Below are 26,253 nucleotides of genomic sequence, written 5' to 3'. Positions count from 1 at the left end.
GCCATAACTGAGGTTCTGAAGGAAGAATTACCTCATCCTGTAGTGACTCCTCAACCTGCTCATCATAGTCTTCATCTTGTCTTTTAACTAAAACACACCCAAACACACGTTTTTAAATGATCACATTGAGGCCAGTACTTTGCTCAGAAATGAAAAGTACTGAAAACTTACCTTGCCGCAATTCTTGATTTTTGAAATGTTCTTCAAGTTTGGCTTTCAATATACCTCCCAGCTCCTCAAAGTGCTCGTTGTTAAGACACCCATCTCCCATGACTTCTATGCACTGAGGGAAAGAAAACACCCAAGCTGAGAGAAATGCTAACAACTCATCACCCCGAGACCAGTGACCAATGACTTGGTGCACACTTCAGCGGGGAATTCGAACAGGAGTCGGACTCATCGTGCGGCATACTGAGGGGCCAAAGCCAAAGGAGACATTATCACCCCCCACCACACCCATATACTTCTAGTACCAACAGATGACAGGGGGAGAGAACTTAGGCCTTCACAGGACCTAGACAAAAAGGCACAACATTTGCAGTTAGAAGCATCAGCCTTTCTTCTGAGATTCTGGAATGCACACCAACTGCTTGATGTGAAGGAAGCCACAACTTTCCAAGAATGATTAAAGTCCCCTGTGTAACTCATCTCTCCTCCCCCTGTAACCACGCTCCCAGTGTGATCCCACCAAGCCCACCTCTCCTCACCCTGTAACCGCGCTCCCAATGTGATCCCACCAAGCCCACCTCTCCTCCACCTGTAACCGCGCTCCCAGTGTGATCCCACCAAGTCCACCTCTCCTCCACCTGTAACCGTGCTCCCAGTGTGGTCCCACCAAGTCCACCTCTCCTCCCGTAACTGTGCTCCCAGTGTGATCCCACCAAGTCCACCTCTCCTCCACCTGTTACAGTCCTCCTAGTCTGGTCTCGCTATTTCTCAAAAGCTTACATCCCAACCAATAAAAATATTTCAGAGCAAAAAAAACTTCAACATTTTCAGCAAAAAATGATTGGCTGTATAATATATGGAAAACCCCTTTAACTCCCTTGCTCAGCAGAGAATTACACAACATGCCTTATAAAGTGGGAGGGGGGAGACTTTCCAAGAAAACACTCACCTTCGCGAAAGAGTGCATGATCTCCGAGAGCACGTCTGAGTCGGGCTCCGTGCCAATAGCTTTGATAAGCGCATCACACATGAAGTGCCACATCTGCGTGAGGTACTCAGGACCCCGGACTCGCGCACACTCCAGCAGAAGGGGCATAGACTCTGCTGCTGCCACTCGGACCCGTTCTGTCGTTAAGGAAACACACCGCCAAGGGACCTCTGGAGTCTGCCAGCATTCCACTCACATGCTAAGGAGCACGTTAGCAGAAGACTGGGGACAAGCCTGGCTTATCTAAGCTGGATGTCTGTGTTAATGTGGAGTGGGTACAAAGCAGCCCAGGCTTCCCCAGCCCGTGTCCACAGCACAGGAGTCTGTCTGCTAACGGAGTGAAGGGTCCTCTCTCCGCATGCAATGGAATCTGCAGGTTTCCTAAGAACTACTAAGGACTCCTACGCAGACTGTCCTGGTTTCAACCGAAGCACACTTCCCTGTCTATTGTCATTTATAAAATAAAAAGCCCTGGTAACCCCCTCCTAAAAGCAATCTCCTAAAAGCTGGAGAGATAGCTCAGCTGATAGAAGTATTTCTTACTTTTACAGAGAACTGGGGTTCAGTGCCCCAAATTCACATGGTGATTCATAACCATCCCTAACTCCAGTTCCAGGGGAATCTAATGTCTTCTTCTGACCTCCCCAGGTACCAGCACACATAGATATATTCATTCAGGTAAAACACTCATACACATAAAAGTAAAAAAATTTAAATATAAAAACAAGTAAGTTAAAAAAAAATTCTAGGGCTGGACTGGCTAAGTGGTTCAGCACTGGTCTTCAGAACCCGCAGATTTGACTGTTAGCACCCACACGGAGGCTCACAGCCATCTGTGAGCTCCAATTCTAGGGCATTTGATGCCACCGCCTGGCCTCTTCTGGATAAGCACCCACACAGTGCACCGAGCACCCACGCAGTGCACAGAAGCACCCACACTCATATCACAAAGGTAACCACTTCCTCCTCTGCACGAATGGCAGGGACCTGCTGGCACACCACTCTGTAGAGGACACCAGAGAAAAAAGGGCTTTCGGGTTGGTGTGATTCACAACACTACAGCCCTACTACATCCAGACAGGCTTTACATTCAACGGCTGAAGGATATCATCGTGGAAGTAAAACTTGAGCAGAGGGACCATCAGTTTGACAACCTGTTCAGTGTACTCCACAAAACCTTCCTTTAACTCCTTAGCATAGCAAACCTGGAAGAGAAGAAATCAAGGTCCGTGTTATAGGGTTTCAAAAGGATAACACTGATCCTCTGACCACGTTGTTTTACACAACTGAAACCAGACTAGCTTAGCTTTTCTTTTAATACCATAAGCACGTTTCTGTTAATTTATCCCAATGATATTCTTAGCCACCTACTATAGAATTGCCCCAAACAGACAAAATCCACAAAATCCCTTCCCTCCCAAACATGGTGATGGCTCTGGGTGCAAGCTCTTGCTATGCAAGGCTGATGAGCGAGGTCCTCTTGGATTGTATGGAAGGAAAGATCTGGTCACAATGCTTAGTGAGGATCATTACAGTATCATACCAACATCTGGCAAGCAGTTGATTTTTCTTCTAGTCCTGCAGTTTTAATACCAAAACTCTGCTGATCTCCGAGGTTCACAAACTCCCAACCGTCATCGTCACTCATGTTCTCCATGTCCTGGGCTAATAATGAGGAAGAAAACAAATGAGTTCACAAGAGAAAGCAGAGGTGCTGCGGCCGCCACGGCCCAGGGAAGATACTTACTGTCGAGAAGGGCTACTTCGGGCTTAATCGAAGCGGTCTTCATCAGCGGCCCCATGACCACGGGAAGGTACTGCTGGAACTCTTTCCCAAGGATTTTGCACATTCTGGCCCACGCGGAGATCATGTAAGAGATCTGGGAGAAAATTCCAAACAGGCTGTAAGACAATGGGTACCTAAGACAGCTAGAGCTGTTTTTCCATCTTGAGGAAACATGGACTCATGGACATATTCACCTATTTCCCAATGTCCCTCAAAATGCTCCAAATCAGCATTCAGGCACCTGTGACCTTCATAAAGGGACAGAGCTGGCTGGGAAGGCTTTCCTACTTTCTCTGTATGATGTAGATGTAATTTCTTCTCTCTCAGCATCTGGATCACTTCACTGAATACAAAGGTCTACTTTTAGGCCCTGATCTTTTAGAGTAAGAACACACAGTACCTGGCATAGCATCCACAAATACTACTGAAACCCAACACACCACCCCATGTTTAATATCACCATAAGGAACAGGTTTCATTGCAGCATCTTCAGGCTGTCCAGTGGTGGCCCTTCACTTCCCCCAGGCCTGCCACCTGTACCCTTCTACCAACAGTGTACCTCCTCTTTCCATTCTTGTCATCTCTTCCCAACTTAGTAAAATCCTGTTTTGTACTCATTGTCATTACCCACTGGTATGCTGACCACAGCCAGGCTGCTTCTCTTTCTCCTTGCTACTGTTACTAGAGATATGGTAAACATGGATGTATGAATTATCTATGACATGAAGTTCTTTGGGTATATGCCCAGGAGGAGCATATAGGTAGGTCAGGTCATACAGCAATACAGCAGCGCTATTTTCTTTTCCTTCTTTTTTTGAGAGAGTCTCACTGGGTAGCCCTGGCTGCCCTGGAACCCTTCATGTAGACTAGTCTGCCTTGCCTCCCAGTCACCTGGTCACGTGTGTACTGAGGGCTGAGACTGCTGGGTTTCCGTGTCTCTTCCAACAAGGGGAATAAGTCAATGGCAAACGGCCAAGGGACACCCAACAGAGGTAGTTGATAAATGAATCTTTGAGAAAGATCTGCGTCCTAAGTCTGTAGGAGAATCTACAGCACAATCAGAAGCAACAAATCTGAGAATCAAGAGAAACCAGGAGCAACCAACAAAACATGGAGGAAGCCTGGCTCCGGAAGAACAGGCTGTGACAGGGTCTTTAGGACCAGAGGTTAAAGTAAGAGCACCTGCATGGAGCCGTCACTCATTCACAATGACAGACATTTGGGCTGGGTACAGCGCTCAGTGGTTAAGAGCACTTGCTGCTCTTGCAGAAGACCTGGGTTCAATTTCCAGCACCCACATGGTGACTCACAACCTTCAACAGGCATGCACAAAGTGCATACACATACGTACAGACAAAATACGTAACACAACACACACAAACACAAAACCAACAAACCACAATGTATGAGGCATTCGGTGCCCCGCCCACCTGAGGGTCGTCGTCTTCCATGTCACTGAAGTCTGTCTGGGTCTTCAGCAGGAGCTGCATCACATCTGAAGCGTCCTGCATGAACTAAAGAGTATGTGGGAAAACATCCGTGTTATTAATGCATATCCCAGAGACACACTTATTCTTGCCACTCAATTTTGCTTCTTCTGTAATAATAGAAAGGCAAAGCATTAACTATTGTGTCCCCCCCCATACTTCCTAAAACTACAGACACCAAACAAACCTGTACTCAGGGCCAGCAAGATGGTTCAGTAGAAGTTTGCAGCCAAGTCTGATAACCTGAGCTCAATCCTCAAGAGTCCACAGGATGGAAGGAGAACACTGACTCCCAAAAGTTATGCCTCTGACCTTCATATGTATGTTGTGGTAATCCCCCATCCTCCCAAAAAGTAAAGATTAATTTTTTAAAAAAAATCTGTATGTTCCTTTTAGTCATGCAGATAAAATTATTCAGAAAAATTTTTATCTGTATTATATAACTAGCATAACATTCTTTCTAAGAAAGAATACTTCAAGCAAGAAAATTCTAATGGCATTAAAATTTAATTTACAAATAATGTTATTTCAAGAAGTAAATTTAATTCAAATCTAGGGAGAAAATTTTAGATCGCTTTATAGAAGCCACTGCATAAAGATTTTGTATGTTCTATTTGACTACAGCTTTGGCAATCTTCACTGTGATCAATCATACAGTGTTTCAAAGTTTAAAGCCAGATATGCAGAATATGAGACATAAGCAATGTCTAATTGGGCTGAGTCCCTCAGCAAACAACCCACAAGGTAAGAATGCTGTGGACTTATGAGGAAGACAGTGAGCTGGTGTGATGCGGACGTGCCTAGAGTCCCAGCACTCGGGAGGCTGAGGTCAGCCTGGACTCGGGTACTGGCCAAGGAGCCTTACTATTTTCGGAAATGTTAAGTACACATAGCCTTCCCGTCTTATGGTAGCTGACTTTGGACTACTTGTCTCTCAGCACGTGTGTAAGTAAAACAAAGCATATGGGTATGACCTCCAAGAATCCTTAATAGTGAACCAGGTGGGACTGGTACACAACTTTAATCCCAGCACTCAGGAGGCAGAGGCAGGTGGAGCTCTGAGTTTGAGGCCAGACTGGTTTACAGAGTGCCAGGACAGCCAGTTCTACACAGGAAAATTGTCTTAAAAAACTAAACCAACAAGCAAGAAAGAATCCCTAATAGAGTAACAAACAAAAACAATCCAGCATTCAGAGAGAACCATTGCCAGCCGATCTAAGAACACAGACCACCCACCTTCTCCTTCCCCACGGCCAGGCCGATGAGGCTGACGCACTCGATCGTCTTCCCCCTCAGGAGCCTCAGCTCCTTCTGGACTGCGTTCTCCACGATGTGCTTCAGGGACGGCATGAACAGGTCATAGTAGGGAACGAACTTCTCTTCTGCGGTATCTGCAACCGATGCGATGGACGTCACAACCTGCTCCAGGACTAACTTGGTGCCTTTCTGGATCAGCTGCAGGAAGACACGAATTACTCTCAGCTCTCCTCCTTCCATACGTCAGGGTCATAGCTCGGCTCCACCGTAGACAGAAAACCAGCTTTCCCTCGCTGAGTTCATCAAGTATTCTATTCTGTGCTGCCCTACTGTCACTATTTCAGCACCCACCCTAGAGCTCAGCCACTGCGCCAGGCCCCCTCCTTATTGCTCTGATCCATCCTTCCCGGGATGATCCCTCCAGGGAACGCTTGCTTTTCCTCCTCCACGTTTCTTTCTTGAAGAAAAATGACACTTTGCTCGCACCAGAGACCTAACCAGAGAGCTCACCCTGTCTACTGTACTTTTGTCTTTCTCCTAGGCCACCCCAGCACCTCTGAACACTGTCCTCTTCCCAGTACCCCTTAACTAACTCTTCAGCCAAGTCTTTACACGGCCCGCACATGGGCCCTCTGGGGACCAACAAGGACGCTCATCTCTGCACTCAATTCTAACCACACCCATTTCCAAAGCCATGCTGGATCTCTTTATTACTGATTTCAGCAGCAGCTTGTTCGTCATCACTGAGACTTCACCTTTCTCCCATTCTTTCTGTCCGCTGTGATCCGACACTGAATGCTTAGGCCTTTGTTTTAAGCTCCTCTGCTAAGGCTGCTGAGACTTTCATTCTTCCCATCCCTGTTCTCTAATCTGTCACCCGCACGTGCACGCTGCTGCCTATGGTGGGTTTGTCACTGGTGGTCCATTCTATGTACAAAAGTTGAATTGTGTGACCTTGTGTGACAGTGCGTTCAGGTCTGCTGAGCCCAACAGAGCAAAGGAGTCCTTTATTCATTTCTCTCTTTAGGACAGGGTCAATGGGGCCTTGTCTGTACATGTGATTTTCCTGCGTCTCCCAGGTGCTGGCATTCCAGCCCACGCCTGGCTCCTGAGCATACAGCCCACCTTTTCTAGTCTGCCTGCCTGCCTCTCACAGCCAACAGCAGACAGCAACGCCTGTTCTCAGCTGTTCCCATGTTGCAGCCTGCAGCAGCAACTCTATCTACAAAACTGGCCACTCCTATAATCCCGGAGACTAGGAGGTGGGTGCAAGAAGACCAGAAATTACTGTTGGCCACAGAAGCTAACTTGAGGCCATCCTGGACTTGATTCGGTGACTCAAAAACAAACAAAATCTTAAGATTGTGGTTCAAACGTTTGCCATTTCTAGCACTCTGGTTAGTCAACATTTTCTCTCTGAGTCCGTCCCCCCCACCAATTCAAACATTGATTAAACTTTAATACTTGCCAGTGCCTCTACCAAACCAAAATTACATCCTGGAGTGCCTTCCTCTAACTCTAGCTTTCTGCCCCACGGTCTTGTTGGAAGCTGTCTCAGGCCTTACCCATCTAGGTAATCTCGCCTCCCGTGAAGAGGCTCTGACGATCTGGAGACTTACCTCCTGAAGTTTGAGGACCATAATTGAATGCAGGTGCTTCACCAGGTTATCCAAGTACGGGATGAGCAGCGACTTGGGACAGTCTTCCGTGAAATTAATGAGAGCAGCCGCTGCATGGGCCTGCACCCTTTGGTTGCCTTGATCTTCCATGGTTTGGAGCAAAGCTGCAATCACCTAGAAAATGGAAAGTGTTTTGAGATGCAAGCCCTCCCTTAAAAGGGTAGCTGAGGACTTGTTACGTACCTTCTCATGGAATTTCTTTTGAAAACCAGGTGCAAAATCTGTAGCCATCTGACCCACAGCGTTGCAGGCTGCATACCGGACTCTTGGGTGCTGGAACATGATCCCCGTGTTAGTAATGGCAAAATTACTTAGTTTCAACAGGAAACTAAGACAAGGTTTGTGCAATACTTATTGGTACTTACAGGATCCTGGAGAAAAAGCAAGACAAAGTTTACAATCTCATTCAGAATTCCTTCCATTTGCTGGTGGCATCCTTCACCAATGGCGGATAAGGCCATTAATCCTGCATGCCGGTATTTCCAGTCAGCTGGGAAAAAGAACAGTAATTAGACACTCATTCTAATTCTGGTAGACACAAGTGTAAAAAATTATTTGTACTTGAAAAAAAATATTAAAATCTTTTCTATGGCCACACCACCTGAAGGAGCCCCGTCTTGTTTGGCTTCAGAGAATAAGCACGGCTGGGCCTCCTTAGAACAATGTCACATACACATGTAATCAGAGAAATGGACCTTGGCCTAACTGGCTGCTTCTCTTTCCTACTGTCACTGTCAGCCTGGAGCTGCCCACCACCTTACCTCACTCTAGCTAATGTTGGGAAGACAGGTATCTCATGGTGCCCACCTTACTGTCTGACTTCTCCTAGGTTGGGGCTACAGCTTCCTCAGTGGTAGAATGCTTACACACCATACAGAGGCTCTGGGTTTCAACTCAGAGACCAAATAAACAAAAATGCAAAACAATTTTTCCTACAAGATTCACTGTAAACAACAAACACTGGGACTTCCATGCAACGAACTGCCATGCTTACTAGTTAAGAGACTCACTGATGCCCGTAAACACAATTCTTTGGGAAGTCGGGAAAGATACTTTCTCCAAAAATTGCTATTGGATAAATCTTACTGTATTCCAGCAGTAACAATGGCTAGCTGCTCTTTGGTTAACAGTAACCCACATGCTTGTTTCTGGGATTTATTAAATACAAAACGTAGCTGGGGACTGTGGGACACAACTTCAATCCCAGCCTTCCAGAGGCAGAGACGGGATCAGGAATTTAACCAGTCAGCCTTAGCTATACCAAGGCCTATCTCAAAGATACAAGATGATTCACCAGGTAATGGCCTGCCACCAAGCCCAACAGACCTAAGTTCGGTTCCTTGAGCCCACACGATGGAAGAAAAGATATTCACTAAAGTGCCCTTTGAGCCTACATAGGAGGCACACATTCACCCAACACAGAATTAATCATCCTGATACTTAACTAAGTAAGTGGAATTGAATTTTAAAAACTATTGAACAATGGAAGGCAGAGAAGCTGTACAACAATGTAATCCACGGGATAACTAGATCAGTAAGCGCTGCACCCCTGGGGGCCAGGGGGAACTTTCCAAGGTTCTGCATATGCTAAGTGCTCTCTACCCTGAGATATGCCCCTGGTCCATTTGTAAACACTCCTGCTTATTACATTATAGCAATACAGGCTTATGTAGCTTCAAATTCTTTGTAGAAGAAAGTAAGGTACACATAAATAGTAAGATTATAGCAATGCTAAGTATGGTTTAGTGCCCAAGAACCCCTAAGTTCTTAAGTGGTTTTACAAGGTCAAACCTATTTCCATAGTATCTTTTTGCTCTCCCTTTGAGAAACAAAATACAACATTCCAGAGATTGTGTGTGAAACCTGATGACCAGACAGCTATGCTGAAGAACAAGAGAACTCACCTAAAGTATTTAAGAATATTCACATAAATGCAGTAATTTTTGCAACTCTCCTTTTGCTTTATTAAGTTATTCTTTACAATAATAGTATTTCTAGCAAGGCCTAGTGTTGAATCCTTTACTTCCAGAGGCAGAGGGATTACTTTAAATTCAAGGTCAGTCAGTCTGGTCTACTAGCAAGAGCTAGGCTTGTCAAGAGTGCACAGTAAGACCCTAACTCAAACACATCGTTATCTCCATGAATAGATAAGGAGTGTGCTACCACACCCCTTGGTTAGATATATTGTGACAGTGTGGTCAGGTGTCCTTTCATCCTAGCACCCAGGAGGAGGAGCTAGGCAGATCTGAGTTCCAGGCCTGTCAGGGATTCACAGCTAGACCCTATCTCTTTAAATAAAACAGTTTAGGGTTGGAACTAGCAGATGGCTAAGTGGGTCAAAGGTGCCAGGCCTGGTAACCTGAGCTTGAACCTAGGACCCACATGATGGAGAGAACTAATTCTTACAAGTTGTGCACAGATCTCCACACACAACAGTGCGCATGTGCAAGCACACTATGCACACACTCAGTTTCTCAAAGTACAGGTTGGAGAGGTTGAGGATCACATCATTTAATGACTTTAAGGGTTTTTTTTGATCTATAATTTCTCTCCCTTTGTTATGTTACTAATTCTAGAGAAAAAAAATAATCTTCAGTATTGAGGTAAACTTTATTGAGACAGTCTTGTTATATAGTTTAATTTGGCACCGAACTTAAGACCTCCTAACAGAACAGGTTCCCAGCTCCGTAAAGATATTCTTTAGCTTTAGACTGAAGAGAATTTCGTCAGCAGAACATAATTGGGTTAAGCATTCCATCAACAGCAGATTAGCTCAGCAGTGCAGACACTGTTGGAGACCATCTTAAGCTTAAGGGGGCGCATCCACCACGGCACCATCTGAAGCACAGGGAGCTTACGGTTTTGAAGCATCTGCATAATGTGTTCCTTGATCATTGGCAAAACAAGCTTTCCACCAAGTCCACAGGCCATCCGGTCCAAGGCGCTCTCACCAGCAACTGCATTGCTAAACACAGCAAAACCATGTGTTCAACACAAATAGAATAGCACAAAGTACAGAAGCAGTACTTCTAAACATGCTGTTAGACCAGAGCTGGGAAGAATTCAGCTCACCTGTGGGACAGGAGTGAGACTCGGGCTCCCCGGAGGTCTCGGACAGTCCCAGGATGCACACCACTAACAGACCACAGGGATACTCCTCCCGCAAGCTCTCAAGTGCTAAGACTGGGGCACCACACATTTTCAACACAGGCACACATGCATGCAAGTGCTGTGGAATATTGTTTTAGCTAGGCAAAGATGTGTTACATTTGTTTATGCTACAGAATATTACTTTTAACTGGGTAAAGGTGTGTTACATTTGTTTATGCTGCATTTGTAAAGATGTGTTGCATTTGCCTCAGCTTGCCTGCATAAGGCACATGATTGGCCTAATAAAGAGCTGAACAGCCAACATGCTACACAGTAGAGGGCTAGGCAAGGAGAAATCTAGGTTTGGAAATGAGGAACAAGAAAAAGAGGAAAGAATCAGAGTGATGCCTGGGGCTCGAAGCAAACACTAGAAGTGAAATTAAGATGTACGGAAGAAAGGTAAAAAGCCCCAAGGCAAAGGGTAGGTAAAGAGAAAACAGGTTAAGTTAAAAGAGTTAGCCAACACTAAGTCTCTGTACACACACACACACACACACACACACACACACACACGAAAGAGAGAGAGAATCTTATGGAGCCGGGTGTTGGGAGCGCACCCATTAATCCCAGGTGGAGCTCTGTGAGTTCGAAGCCAGCCTGCTCTACAAGAGCTAGTTCCAGGACAGGCTCCAAAGCTACAGAGAAACTTCATCTTGAAAAACCAAACCAAATCAAACCAAACCAAACCAAACCAACAACAACAACAACAAAAAACAAACAGAAACAAAAACAAAAATCTTATCATTTCCAGAAAAAGCAGTTTGGTGGTGCCTGCCTTTTATCCCAGGATAAAAGCAGGTGGGTCTCTATGAGATTGAGGCCACTACAGAGTTCCAGGACAGCCAGGACTATAAAGAGAATCCCGAAAACAAATAAACAAGAATAATTTTTTTTTTAAAAAAAAAGTTGGGTGGTGGTGGCATACGCCTTTAATCCCAGTACTTGGGAGGCAGAGGCAGGTGGATCTCTGTGAGTTCAACACCAGCCTGGTCTACAGAGTAAATTCCAGGATAAGCCAGGGCGGTTACAAAAAGGCAAAACCAATTTTACAAAGCAGTTTCTTAAATCAACTAAGTCTAAGTGCTGCTCACAGGGCAGGCACAAGGCCAGCAGCAACGTGTCACAGACACTTGAAAGCAATATGGCCGAGCCTTGGTGCTGCTCCCAGCCATGCTTCCTAACCCAGCACACATTCTGTGAGTCAGATGTGTGCAGCTTCAGTTTTGTTAAATTGGCAGCTTGTACTGAATGATGAACTAGAAAGAACAAGAAAAATGGCTATGCGACCCTGAACAAACCTCTCAGCACTGGACTTCCCCTTCCCATTTTGGTCTGACTTCGCCATATAAATCTGTATTCTTGGTGGCATCCAAAGCCAAAAAAAATCACGGCAAATCTGGTCACCCCTGTTATCACTATGAAATTAACCTTACCTTATAAAGGGAACTATGGCACTTCCTGGGGAATTCTGCCAAACCTATCGTAAGTGAGCTCTAGCTTTATTACAACACACACCTATACCTCCAACCCCACCCCCATAATCTCAAACTTAATTCTTGAAGAGAAGCCCAGACTAATATAAACACTTCTGTTGCCATGGATATTTTTCATGATGAAAAAATGTTTTTTTTAAACTTCTATTTACTAGTTTTGGGAAAATCCATTAAAAATGTAAACTTTATTAACAGACACACAAACAATAAAATATCTCTGTAATACACAAATGCATCTAGCCGAAAGGCAAATCTTCAGAAGACAGCTGCGTCGAGGCAAGGAACTCCGAGCCTCCTGCAGCCCGGGTTTTGAGCGTGCCTACCTGTCGAACTCCGAGCCCCTGCAGCCCGGGGTTTGTGCGTGCCTACCTGTCGAAGTCCGAGCCCCTGCAGCCCGGGGTTTGCCTACCTGTCGAAGTCATCATCTTCCAGTTCGTCAGCATCGGCCCAGTCCTCGTCCTCTTCCAGATCAACCATCATCGCCAGCATCTGAGGAACTAAGTCAAGAATCCATTTGTAGCTCAAGACTGAACTTTTCATCAAAAATCACGGGTTTTTTTTTTTGTTGTTTAGCTTTAATTTTAAATGAGACTGACTTTCTCCAAGGGAACACATTTCCAGCCAGCCCTCCATAATAAACACAGGTTTCACATGCTTGTGTGTAAGCAAACTCAGTTGGGAACGCTCATGACGAGCTGGAGACAGCTGGGGGAGAGGTGTTTGCCCGGAACCACACACTGTGGAGGGGCAGTGCAGTGCAGTGGTCCAGGTGATGCTTTAGGGCAGAGAACACCAAAGGGCCTGTAGGTACCAGTTTTCCCACGTGGGCCTTAGTGAATGCTGCTAAGTTCTGAGTGCTGTAAATCACTTTTGTGAATACCAAGGCACAACAGCGTGCGTCCCCAAAATAGGTTTTGTTTTACCCTCCAATTTTAACTTTTGACAATAACTGTTTTAATTCTTTTATTTGTTTGTTGTTTTGTTTTTCAAGACAGGGTTTCTCTGTAGCTTTGGAGCCTGTCCTGAAACTAGTTCTTGTAGACCAGACTGGACTTGAACTCACAGAGATCCACCTGCCTCCGCCTCTCGAGTGCTGGGATTAAAGGCATGTGCCATCACTGCCAGGCTAATTCTTTTATTTTTTTAAGGGGCTGTAAAGATAATCAAACTCTCCTCCAAACTTCCCCAGTTCACACGATGGAAGCTGAAGAAACTTGTCCTCCTAGCCACCCCTTCTTCCATCACCATCACCAGCTCTCAAGACAGACTTCATAATCATTCTTGTTTGTGCTGAGACTTAGCAGTGCTAAGCCAGAATCTTGTCTTATGACTTTCCACTTCTAGAGATTAAAGCCTTTTGTTTATTTGTTTAGCTTATGGTTTTGTTGATGTTGAGAGAGGGTCTCAGGTAGACCAGGTAGGTAGGCCTGCAATATGCTAGTTTTGAACCTTGTCTTTTGACAGATGGTTGATCAAAATTTTTTTCTTAAAATTTGCAAATATAGCAATGTCTGTATTTCTGACTTGTAACTAAATCTTACTCCCATCAAACATTTACTTATAAAACCTATCTATATTTAGGTCTTTCATCAACCCTGAACTTTTTAAAGCATATCTGAGGTTGAGATTTTTCTTCTACAAATACAGACAGTGTCCCAGTACCCCCAATGAATTATCTCCCAGGTCCGATCTTCCATTTGAGCCACATACTCTGCTCTCCCTATCGCATCCCTTGCTGCCTATTCCTCCACCAAACTCAAGTCCAGTGGATCAAAGACAACATAAAACCAACCACACTGAACCTCATAGAAGAGAAAGAGGGAAGTACACTTGAACGCATTGGCACAGAAGACTACTTCCTAAATATAACCCCAGTAGCACAGAGTAGACACTGAGAGAAACATTTAATAAATGGATGAGAACTCCTGAAACTGAGAAGCTTCTGTAAAGCCAAGGACAGGGTCAACAAGACAAAACGGCAGCCTACCGAAAGAGTATACCAACCCCACAAGAAATTTGACGTCAAAAGGAGAAATAATCCAACAACAACAACAACAACAAAAAAATGGGGTACAGACTAAAACAGAGAACTCAACAGACGAATCTCAAATGGCTGAAAGACACTTAAGGAAATGTTCAACATCCTTAGCCATCAGAGAAATGCAAATCAAAACAACTCTGAGGTTCCATCTTACACCTGTCAGAATGGCCAAGATCAAAAACACTGATGACAGTTTATGTTGGAAAAGATGTGAGGTAAGGGGAACACTCTTGCATTGCTGGTGGGAGAGCAAACTTGTACTGCCGCTTTGGAAATCAGTATGGCAATTTTTCAGTAAATTAGAAATCAATCTACCTCAAGACTTAGCAATATCACTGTTGGGTACATACCCAAAAGATTTTCAATCGTACCACAAGGACATGTGTTCAACTATGTTCACAGCAGCATTATTCCTAATAATCAGAATCTAGAAACAACCTAAATGCCCCTCAAATGAAGAATGGAAAAGGAAAATGTGGTACATTTACACGATGGAGTACTACAACAGCAGAAAAAAATGACATCTTGAAATTCGCAGTCAAATGGATGGATCTGGAAAAAAAACATTTTGAGAGAGGTAACCCAGACCCAGAAAGATACACAATATGTACACCTTCCTAAGTGGCTTTAGACATAAAGCAAAGAAAACCAGCCTACAAATCACAACCCCAGAGAACCTAGACAACAATGAGGACCCTAAGAGACACATATATAGATCTAAATAGGAAGGAGAAAAAAATAAGATCTTCTGAGTAAATTGGGAGCATGGGGGTCATGGGTGAGGATAGAAGGGAGGGAGGAGGAAGGGAGTGGAACAGAGAAAAATGTATAGCCCAGTAAAAACAATAAAAAGATTTAAAGTGAAAAAAAATTGTGTATGTTCATCTAAACCATTCTGGCTACTCAGGACTGTGCTCCTCCAAGGACCTCTGGTGAGGTCTACTAACATGGGCTGTTAGAATCCTGACGGAGACAGTGCAGTGTTCAGACTGACCTGAGGACGGGTCGTCTTGGAATGGTGACCAACTGGTTCTCATCCACTAATGGATTATCTCTGTGTTTAGTGTTCTCACAGCAGCGACCTTAGATCAGTTCTAACACCACATAACAACCTGAGTATGTATGTTACCGCCACGCTTCGTCTGGAATTATCAATACAAACACTAACAGTGAGGTTCTTTCCTTGTTCTTCACCCAGTGTAGAAACTGCAAATGTCTTGGGTACCAGTCACTTTCTAAGTGTAGCTCAAACACCTACTAGTTTATGAAGGAAGGACCAGGCTGTGTGTAACATAACTATGGACATGTGCCCGCCTGCTGTCATGCCCACCCTCTCTGCACTGACTTTCACTCGAGCAGCTGTGGAGATATTCGAGAATGCCAGTCTTAATGCTAATGCCAGGTTTCAGGGATCTGCAAAGTCCTAAAGGCAGATCCACAAGATTAGGTTCATACAAACATGGACAAAATACTCCTCAGATCCATCTAATTCTCAACACAGTCTCATATTCTGAATAAATCTGAGAAACCACACAAACCCTAGCAAATTTACTTAACATTTTTGCCTCGTTACTGAAGTATCTGGAGAGTTTTGACTTACTAGTCTGAGCAACAATATTGGTATGCTTTCTTAACATGGCAGCTGCTGTCTCAGACAGGGTCACAATCACTTCGAGGGCAAGTTGGCGCTGCATATTGTTGAGGTTGGTGTCTCCACACAACTACAAAGACAAACAAATTTGTACACATTCAGTAGTTCAGACAATCACTCCTGTCTGCCAACATTTATTGAGGGTTTAACTTGCCTTCAGACTTAGCTGTAGAGTTGCTTCTAAATGAGGACGCAAATACTTTGGAACAGTGTCTGCAATCTCCACAAGAGACTTGAGGACCGAGTCATCGTTCTGGTAGCACGAGTCATTGACAGCCTACAACGACAAAACAGAAAACATGGTGTGTGCTCAAGACTCACCTTGCGAAGGGACGTCTCATCAGCCACAACATTCCCGGGAAGCACTAAGTATTTGACCAATACAATAAGGCAAATACAAATATTCCACCTGGAGTCAAAAGGATAGCTTTTCAGGAATGTTAGGCACATTCACAAATTAGACTGAAGTCCAAGTCATGGGAAAAGCAAACCAAAATCACAAAAAAACAGCACCTTCACTGTGTAAAAAGGCTTAACAATAAGACACTGATTGGGACTTGTGGAGTTTTCTCAAAACACAAAACCAAAACCACAACACTAGCACCGTTACAGTCTAGCAACCCTACCACTAGGCATGCACATATGTGTGTATGTGTGTGCATGTATGTATATGTATATATAAACCCTACCACTAGGCATGCATATATGTGTGTATGTGTGTGCATGTGTGTATGTATGTATATGTATATATTAAGAAATTAAGCATCAGTGTGTTTAAGGCACGGCCCATAATCCTAGCACAGTGGAGACAGAGGCAGGAGGATAGAGTGTTCGAGGCCAGCCACAGCTACAGAGACCAGCCTGAGCAGTGCCGTCCACCAGCACCTCCAGCCTCAACAAGTCAGTGTGCAGAAGGGCTGTCCGCACTGCACAGTTACTGTAGCCTACTCAGCAGCTAGGACTGAGACTGTCACTTCCGCAGCATGACTGAAACTGAATGCAGTAACAGTGAGGGCTGAAGATTTGGCTCGGTGACGAAAGGCACAGGCTGTTCAATCCTTGGTACTAGAGCTTGAACCCTAGCACCCGCACTGGGAGTCACAAACACTCGTGCCTGCACCTCGAAGGAACCTGACATCCTCTTCCAGTCTCTGTGAGCACATATGCAAGAAAATGAAATAAATCTTAAATAGATTTTAGTCACAACAGTCAGGACACAGGAGCAGAAGGATCTTTGTGAGTTCCAAGGCAGTTGTAGTCCTTGTAGAGCAGTGGTTATTAACCTGTGGGTGGCAACCCCTTGGGTGAACCCCCAAAATATCGACATTAAGATAATAGTAGCAAAATACAGTTATGAAATAGCAATGGAAATAATTTTATGGCTAGGGTTCACTACAACATGAGGAACTGTATAAAAATGTTGCTACCTTGGGGAAGTTGAGAATTACTGATGTGGAGGGTTACGGGCCAGCCAGGGCTATGTAGTGGGACCCATATGATGTGATCCTTTTACCTACACACACACACACACACACACACACACCTCGACTCCTGCCTAAAAATAAAGCAACAAAATAAAAACACTACCTTCTCACTTACATGTGAGAAGTGCAGAACAGAACAGTGGTTGTCCGAGCCTGAAAGCTGTGCAGGTGGATGTGACAATGGCTAATGGACAGTGCCCGTCACTGGGCAGAGGATTAACTCTAAGGTTCTACAGTGTGATGGCAGGGAAACTGGTTAACAAACTGATGACATCTGTTAGTTCAGCGAGAAATACTTCCATGTAATAGTGTCCTGTCCACCAGTGTGCCAGCTACTCTGCCTGAAGACTAACAGTGTGAGCACGCACGGAAGCGGCACACTGCAGCCATGAGCATCTGTGTCAAGCTAGGTGAAAAGTAAAACCACTGACAATACAAAACCACAATGAAACCGAAGACGGCCATGGAATTGTTTTCAGTCTGTCCTTTCCGTATCCCACAGCTTAACCTTTCTTATACACACAAAAGCTAGTTTCTGAAACAATTCAAGTACCCAGGTCAGAGATGTCTCAGCAGACAAAGATGTCTGATAAGCCAGGAGAGAAACAGTTCTCAATCTATACTTGGCCTCCACATGCATGGTGTGTATACAGACAGATACCAGTAACAGCATATGGAAACATTACCATCTGATTTCTAGCTTACTAAAGTTTGGTCCCTGTAATACTCACTCAAATTGTGTATTATCTACTATCAATGTCTGCTGAATAATCTTCACTCTCTATAAATTCACAGGCTCAAGAAGTAACCTGAAGTTTCAGATAACAAAATAATAATAGCACGCTACAGCTACAGTTTTGATACTCCCGAAAGTGTCTTCAGTGTAAAAGTCTGGGAGGAAAGTCACCAGACCCTGTGAGTGACTTTTTGTCATGTGGAAATCTTTGACTTCTCCAAGTCCTAACTCAGTGGTACTCGAACAGAAAGTAATTTCTCCCTAGGAGACAGTTCTTGCTCGCCATGTGACCGAGGTCAAGAACAGTAAGGGCAGGCACACTGCCTCTGAGACTCAACGGCTTATGGGGGAAATCAAAAGATCTTCTCATCATGGATCTCCCGTGATCACAAATGCCAACTATCTCTAAACATGGGAAATCGCATGATCTGAGCCTAGAATCTAGCAACTTATTTTTTTTTTTTAGCTTTCGTTGTATCTACAGGTTGAGCCGTTTACAGCCAAAAATAGAGGGGAAACTGTATGTGATAAACATAAACCAACTCTGCTTGGCCAAGTGCAGAGATGCAGCAGTGGGCCACCTCACCCAGCCCAGGCTTCTTACCACTGCGGATACAGCACTTGCTTCCTGCTGGGTATCGGAAGCAACACAGACTTCAAGTACACCAGATTACACAGGGTCACATGCGAATTCAACTTTGGTGCCCGCATGGAGTACTATATGTAGACTCTCATATATGGAGGCCAGAGGTCAACATCGGGCATCTTCCCTTATCACTTCCCACCTTAACTTTTAAGACAGCGTTTCTTACTGAGCCGGACTGGTCATCCGGTGAGCCCCACAGCTCCACCTTCTCAGGGACACTGTGGTGCATTTTCCTGGCTGAGCCTTCTGCCCTGGCCCCCTGTCAAGAAATCTTACTAACCGTAAGAGCAAAGTCGTGCTTGATTTATCGACATTACTTTTTTGTTTGTTTTGGTTTTTCGAGACAGGGCTTCTTGGCATTAACAGTCCGTAGCTATCCTGGAACTAGCTCTAGTAGACATAGTTGGCCTTGAACTTCCAGAGAGCCACCTGCCTCTGCTTCCCAAGCACTGAGATTAAAGGCATGCACCACCACCACCGCCTGGCCCTATCAAACTCTATCTTTATCTGTAAAATTTTTGCTCTGGGCACTGATCACAGACTTTCATCCCTAGGCACAAGGGTAGTTGTGCCTAAGCACTTGCTGGAGAAAAACATTGCTTTGCATTTTATTTCTTTTTCACACTTAGTACATGCATATATATGGCATTTAAGACATGTACTTGTACAATGGGGCTCATTGAGTTGTGTCACATTGTGATTTCATTTTAGGGTGACATCTATTTGCTAAAATACAGGAACTTGGAATTGGACAAGACTGAGAATCACAGTGATTTGTGACTGAGGTTGGGGGCAGCCTTAGAACATTAACTTGTCACAGGGAGCTAACAATGCAAACTAATTACAAGCTTGACAGTTTATGATGTGTGGCCGAGCCAGCACGTATTCGTTCTGCAGTCCTGTTCCCACTTCTTAGGAGGGTGCTCTGGAAAAGGTGCTCTTTCCACCTTAGCTTCCTGTTCACGGGGATTCAACCTCATAGGCTATCCGGTAATTCAGAAGGAGAGTTCATACTACCTCCACAACAGAAAATGCTGTAATTATTACAGACTAAAGAAGACTTTTAGGGGTTGGAGATGTAGTTCAACCAGTGCTTGTCTAGTATGCAGGGAGGCCTTGCCCCATTCTCACACCTCATAAACTGGTGTAAACTCCAGGACTTAGGAAGTGGAGTCAGGATGATCAGCCGTTCAAAGTTATCCTTGACTACTTAGCAAGTAAGAGGCAAATAGAGTCTACCTTGGATTCTCCCTCAAAAAACAAAATCCTAAAAACCCTAAGGAACATTCAACAACAATCCGAAGGACCTGAGTCTGAGGTAAAGCTGGGCTAACAGACCCCATCTCAGAAAACGCTCCAAGGGGTCAGGAAAAGGCTCAGCAGCTAAGGACGGGAGGCCCACACGCCAGAGGCCCTTTCGAGGGCAGTGAACATGGGCAGGATGGGAGCCCTCTCCATGCTCACTGCTGTGCTGCTAATGCCAGCACTTCCAGGCAACAAACACTGACTGAAGAAATGAAGCAACAAAGTATACACCAATGAAGATTGAATCTCTTGGAAACCAACATGAGGCAGGATTGTCTGCTCGAAGGTGTTCTCTTACCTGTAAGAACCCAGGTAGCAAGTCTGCAAAGTGTTTGAACAGAGCGACATTATGCTCGTTGGCAAGTATGAAGGCGGCTGTAGCTCTGGCCGACAACGTCCGGATCTAAAACAGAGGCGGTACGAGATCACAGATGAGAACACATGTCAGGCTCAAGTGGAACCGTCAGTGAATCCAGCATTCACATTTTTAAGGTACAAAAGTAAAAATGGGGGGTGGGGGTGTTGGCAAGATGGCCAAGGGGGTAACTGCAGCACAAGCCTGGTCCCCAACACAAAGGTGGAAGGAAAAAAAAAAAAAATCAACTCCTCAAAGGTGCCCCCTTCTTCTGGCATGGGCATGCCAACACTCACACACCCACAGGAGAAAATAAAACCGAAAGGGGGAAGAAAAGTGAAAACAGCCTCTACTGCATTAACTCAGTGCACAGCTTAGACCTGAAGCAGGCAGTAACTGGAAGTGAACTCTTTACCGAAGGATGCTCTTGATCTTGCATACACTGAACTAACATCCGCTTGATGACATCCAAATAGTGCTGCTGCTGGTTCCCAAAAATTCCAGGAAAGTTCCTAAAAAAAAAAAAAAAAGATTCAAATAAGCCTTTAAAACCTACGATAATCTTTGCAGTGTGGACTAAACCTATTAAAGCACGTTAGCCACGCCTTGAGAGTCCTGCACACACTCTAACGGCCTTCTCTGGGCACCCAATGAATGCAAACAATGGTAGTCGAGGCTGCACATCCCAGGACCCTGTGCTTTATTCACCCTTTCACCGTCTACGAGAGATCTAATGTGTCCCCATCTCTCTGACCACTCCTAGTCTTGGTGACCCAGGGAACGTAAGCTGTTCTACTTTACATTTAGAAAACAACTAAAAGACACATTTTTACTTAATCTGGATAAGGTAAGCTCACAACTCAGCAGTCACATGGCCTCTAAAAGCTGTTAGGGGTGCATCTAAACAGACAGCAATGTCACAGCAGAGCAATCAGTCACCAAATGCTGAGCTCCAATCACTGCTTCTTCACACACACAAGTTTATTATAAAACATGACCACAAAGACCCAGGAAACATTTCCCAAGCATTCCCATCAAAATATCTTCACCAAAGTGCTTTCCCCAAAGTTACAGTTGGTCCTGTGTTCAAATAAATGAGTGGAAAGATCCAATTGTCAGAAACACAACTGCCAAGTCTGACACGAGCAGCTGTTTCTCCTTCAAACTTGTTTCTAAGACAAATACAACTTAAGAAACTATTTCAACTCTCAAGGCTGTTGGGCTAAAACAATGAGCTAAAATGTTTTAGGTGTTAATGACATTAAAATCTTAAAAATATTAGAACAGATTATATACCAAAATATGTGAAGGGCAGCTTCCCGGAGTCCCATGTTCTGTGAGCTGACAGAGTCGAAGAGGAACTTCAAACCTTCCGGCCACTGGTTGTTGCCATCCTCGTCTACAACACAAAGTCCAGGCATGAAGTGCGCAGCTCAAACTTCAAAATGTTGTGTCTGCACCAAAGTACATTCTAGGGCGAGTGTCCCCGTGCTATTGAGACTCCATTAAAGCAGCCCTCTAACCATAAAAACAGCACTGTAGGTTGAGAAGACAACTGTGCATTTAAAGGTTCATGTTGAGAAACCACTGCTTATGCTCAGACTACAGAGAGGCAGGACTTTCATTTGCTTAAGTATTTGGTAGTAAATCCACACACAAGCACACACTGTTTGGCAGAGTCAAACTTGAAATCAAAGTAATTATCACTTTCAAACGGAGAGAGCACTGAGTCCTAGGGCCCACGGAGGGAGTTGACACAGTTGTTTGTTGCAGGCAGGGCCACTCTACAGCCCCAGACTGGCCTTTGTCCTGTTAATACCGTCATGGGGACAGCATACACTGTACAGCCTAAGTGCTATGGGGTGCCATCAATGCTTACTTAGAAGACTGAAAAATACAAATTTTAAGCCAGATCTGGTGGTGCAGGTCTAAAATCCTAACTATTCAGGAGGTTAGGACAGGAAAACCACAAATTCAAGGCCAGCTTAAGGATAGTGGAATGTTTTGCCTAGCATGTATGAGGCTGGACATTAAAAAGACAGAACCGTGCTCTTGTTTCTTCCTTCCATTTGTGGTCCTAAGCCCTGAGCATCCTAGTAAGTACTACTCCTAACAACAAAATACCAACTTAAGGATGACTACATGTGCAGTAAGACAGGTACAAAGGACAGAACATCCCATCGCACACACTGTAAGTTTTTCCAGGGGGCTTTAGTTGTAGCTCAGTGGTAGAATGATTGTCCAACATGTACAAGGTTGTATTCCAAACTCAGGGGGGAATAAAACCTTAAAACATCGGCATAGCAACACTTGCCTGGAATCCTAGCACCTAGGATACGGAGGCAGTTAGCAAGTTTAAAGCAAGCCTGTACTACATGAGACCCTGAATCACAAAAACAAAAAAGTCTACATTGGTACTTTGAAGATAACTTGTTAAAAGCATTAAGAATTAGATTTCATAAACATCTGTAATTTTTGACTTTAAATGCAAGAGTCTATAATCATATTCATTTTGGATAGAATAAACAGTTCTTTGGTATCTATACATATTGTAAAATATTACAGTTTGGGGTGGGGGAGGCTCTCACCTGCTGCCCCAGCACTCAGGAAGTGGGGGCAGGACTGGTGGGAATTTGAGGCCTGCCTGGCCTATACAGATCCTGTCTCAAGAGGTGAAAGGAAAGAAGAGAAAAAAGGGCCAGGCATGTTAGCACACACTTGTAACCCAGTATGCAGAAGGGGCAGGGAACTGTGTATTATATGTCAATCTGAGCTACAGGGAGTTCTACAACAATTTAAGATTAATCAAGATCTTGTCTCAAAAAACACACGAACTAACAAACACAAGCAGCAAATACACCTTCCCCCGACTGTGCACACACCTATTAAATTCCTGGCCAATTCTGCAGCAATATCACAGACTTTCTTCCTCATGCTAGATTGTGTCTCCATCTGGATAATCATTAGCAGTTCACTCTTGATGGCAGTCTGGACGTCTGATGGCAGAGTTGGATAGACTTCATCGAACGCCGAGGACAAAAGACGCCTTAGGAGAACAGCGGCCATTTGTCTAGCCTATAAATAGATAATACTGTTATTAACCTTCTATCTTACTAGAGAAAGTATTTCTGACCCTCTGCCATGGACGGTCTCCCTGTCCCACTTTTACAGTTCATTTCAAGGCACCTTTTAGTTTTTAGGAACATATGTAACTCTTTCTACAGTCACAATACTCTACCTAGAAACCCCAACACTTGAGGGTTCAGTGCGACACCCTGCCTGGATACTCTTACTAAAACTGTAATCCACCTGCCCAACCTGGCTTTGCTATATAGCTCTACAGGGGCCTTTCCTACCCAACCTTCTGCTCAGTTTGGAGTACTCACGTCACGTAAACTTCATTTAGTCTCTGGTAAAATGTTATAAAATCCATATCTATGATTCTCTAGTGTGAGTAAACCCACAGGGTTGCCAGTACTGACAAAGTTGATTGATCTCATGCGTACATTCTTAGTTTCACATTTAAAGTCTGTGGAGTGCTTTTTATTTAAGATGGCTTCTGTGGAATATCCCTGAGTTTAGCAAAGAAAAGCTGAGAAAAATGCCACAATCAAGACGTGGAGGCTAATTCACAGCTACTGCCCACTCCACGATGTTAGGTAGCTGTCTTGTTAACCCAGCTCACCCTGTGCAGAAGCACTAGCTGTCACTTATTTTGTAGGAAGGGAAGGGGCCATCTTATACCGTTTTCTAAGTGTGACAAACATCACCAGAAGCATGTATGTGGAGTGTTTTTCCAAAGAGGCATCTGTGACCGCTGTGTTGGCGGGGGGGGGGGGGGTGTCAATCAATACTTTCCAAGTAAGAGGACTCCAATACTATAAGGATATTACTTTATGGTAGGAAACAATGAAAATTGGGTACTAACCACTCAAGAATAGCAAACTATAAGAGCCCAGTTAATAGCTCCATTTTACCACAGGGGAAATGCATTAAAATCCCAGTACATCTGGATCTTGTACATTAGAAAATTCACTAAGAGTCCCTGCCTAGGCAGATACAGAAGACTGTCACAATTAAAGCTGGCCTGGGCTACAGTGGGAGACTTTTTTTTTTTTTTTTTTTGTAAAGAAGGTGGGCTGAGAAGAGATGGCTCAGTTGGCAAAGTGTTTGTAAAAAGCCAGGTATGTAACATATGCTTATAATCCCAGTATTGGGAAACAGAACCAGGAGAAAGTGACTAGCTTGCTGAGCAGGCAGTCTAGCCAAATCAGTAAGTTCCAGGTTCAGTGAGAGATTCTATCTCAAAAGACAGTGAAATGAAATTGTGAAGAGACCCGAGGTCAGCCTCTGGCTTCCAAATGCACATGTACACACAGGAAGACACACATACTCTAAAGAGCCTCCAAATGCACATGCACACATGTAAAGACAAGGATCTGGGGCGTCTCTTTTTGGGTACTCTTCTCTTTTGTGCTTAAATCTAACCCAAAATGGGCCTTCTAAATGTGTGTGTATATCAACAGCCGGGTGTGGTGGTACACGCCTTCAATCCCAGCACTTGGGGGGAAGGGGCGCAGAGTAAGCTCTCTGAGTTCGATGTCAGCCAGGGCTACAGAAACCCTAAAACCTGTTCCCATGGTTTTTCTTCAACACACGTTTCATCTTGAGATGGCCATATGCATACATTTTATAAATTTATTTTCAAAATATATGATTAACATTAAAACGCTATATGAGGGGCTAGAGATGGCTCAGCAGTTAAAAGCACCTACTGTTCTTGAGGAAAACCTGATTCCATTCCTAGAACCCACATGCTGGTTGGTTCCCAGCAATCCATAGGTACACGTGAGGTGCACAAATATACACGTATACAAAACACTCATGTGCACAAAATAAATCTAACAAACTTCCCCCAAATGCTTTGTGAATAGAACTTTCTTCCTTTATTTGAGATAGTTCAGTGAAAGAAACCAATTTTTACAGCTACAGAAATTATTTGCTGTGTGTGTAATGCCTAGCACTTAGGTAGAGACAGGAGAATTGTGAATTCTGCAGGTCAGCCTGGGGTACACTGATCTCCATTTGAAATTGAAATAAAATTTTAAAAAAGTAATTATGCATAAAGGTACTAACTTTCCTCTGCCCTAAAAATATCTATGTTGTAAAGAGGAAATTCTCATATTTAGGAACAAATAGTCAAAATTCTTGTTAGGACTCTGACCATAACCTCACACTACTGTTTATTTCATGAGAATCATTTTCAAATATTAAAGTGTTACCTCCTCAGCAGCTGTTGTATTTCTGATGGCTTGTAAGAGGAACGTGATCTTGGATTGGCCTGGGATATTCTCATAGGTTTCCTGCACGAGAGATAATACAAGGTTGGAATATAATGTCAGAATCCAATGAGCAAGTCAGTGAGGAATAAAGACTGCATGCAGACGGCCGACTGATGCTGAGCTTCTCGTGAGGAGACGCGCTCTCCAGACAGGTGAGCAGAGCTCTCCACTCACCTCTTCATTTTTTGTGTCTTCAAAATTTACGTCTTCTGGTCAACAAAAATTGACATCCCACAATCATTAAAAAAAAATTGCCAAGTCTGGATCTAGAAGGCAACTCAGAAGTTAGAGCACAGACTGCTTTTACGGAGGACCTGGGTTTGATTATCATGTACACTGTGGGCCTCAACAATCAAATCCAGTTCCAGGAGAGCCAACATCCTCTTCTAGTCTCCATGGACACCAAGCATCCAGATAATTAAAAAACAAAAACAAAAAAAAAAAACAACCCAAAACCCCAAAACTATCAACTATAGCTTGAGCATAATAGACCACCACAAGGTAAGTGCTCTGCTGCCACCGCAGGGAACTATTTTATCTTGCCAACACTTCTGTTGACTGCGTAGCGCTGGTGCAAATCACAGTTATGACAACATCAAATCCATACCTCAGATATAGCAACAGAAAAGGGAAAGCATCCAAATCCTTTATGCTGTATTTTTAGGGAAGGATTATTCTAATATCT

General features: G+C 44.1%; 1 protein-coding gene across 3 annotated transcripts in view; it reads right to left on the bottom strand.

The window, feature by feature from the left end:
• The window catches only part of Ipo5 (importin 5), a 49,043-nt gene that overhangs the window by 5,304 nt on the left and 17,486 nt on the right, over positions 1–26,253 (bottom strand). For all 3 annotated transcript variants that reach the window (XM_085698182.2, XM_087912310.1, XM_085698183.2), the window contains 20 exons: positions 25,509–25,589; positions 23,109–23,301; positions 21,523–21,625; positions 20,642–20,738; positions 20,170–20,274; positions 15,855–15,977; positions 15,650–15,770; positions 12,418–12,505; positions 10,224–10,330; positions 7,731–7,855; positions 7,549–7,638; positions 7,306–7,479; positions 5,666–5,884; positions 4,373–4,456; positions 2,904–3,036; positions 2,700–2,821; positions 2,265–2,361; positions 1,118–1,290; positions 172–283; positions 32–87 (listed from right to left, as the gene is read on the bottom strand). In XM_085698182.2, the coding sequence (XP_085554308.1) occupies positions 32–87; positions 172–283; positions 1,118–1,290; positions 2,265–2,361; positions 2,700–2,821; positions 2,904–3,036; positions 4,373–4,456; positions 5,666–5,884; positions 7,306–7,479; positions 7,549–7,638; positions 7,731–7,855; positions 10,224–10,330; positions 12,418–12,505; positions 15,650–15,770; positions 15,855–15,977; positions 20,170–20,274; positions 20,642–20,738; positions 21,523–21,625; positions 23,109–23,301; positions 25,509–25,589 (2,403 nt within the window). The remainder of the gene's footprint in view (positions 1–31; positions 88–171; positions 284–1,117; positions 1,291–2,264; positions 2,362–2,699; positions 2,822–2,903; positions 3,037–4,372; positions 4,457–5,665; positions 5,885–7,305; positions 7,480–7,548; positions 7,639–7,730; positions 7,856–10,223; positions 10,331–12,417; positions 12,506–15,649; positions 15,771–15,854; positions 15,978–20,169; positions 20,275–20,641; positions 20,739–21,522; positions 21,626–23,108; positions 23,302–25,508; positions 25,590–26,253) is intronic.

The sequence above is a fragment of the Myodes glareolus genome, chromosome 12 (genome assembly GCF_982192425.1).
Source record: "Myodes glareolus chromosome 12, mMyoGla1.1, whole genome shotgun sequence".
Lineage (NCBI taxonomy): Eukaryota > Metazoa > Chordata > Mammalia > Rodentia > Cricetidae > Myodes > Myodes glareolus.
This window is presented reverse-complemented; position numbering and strand designations above follow the sequence as displayed.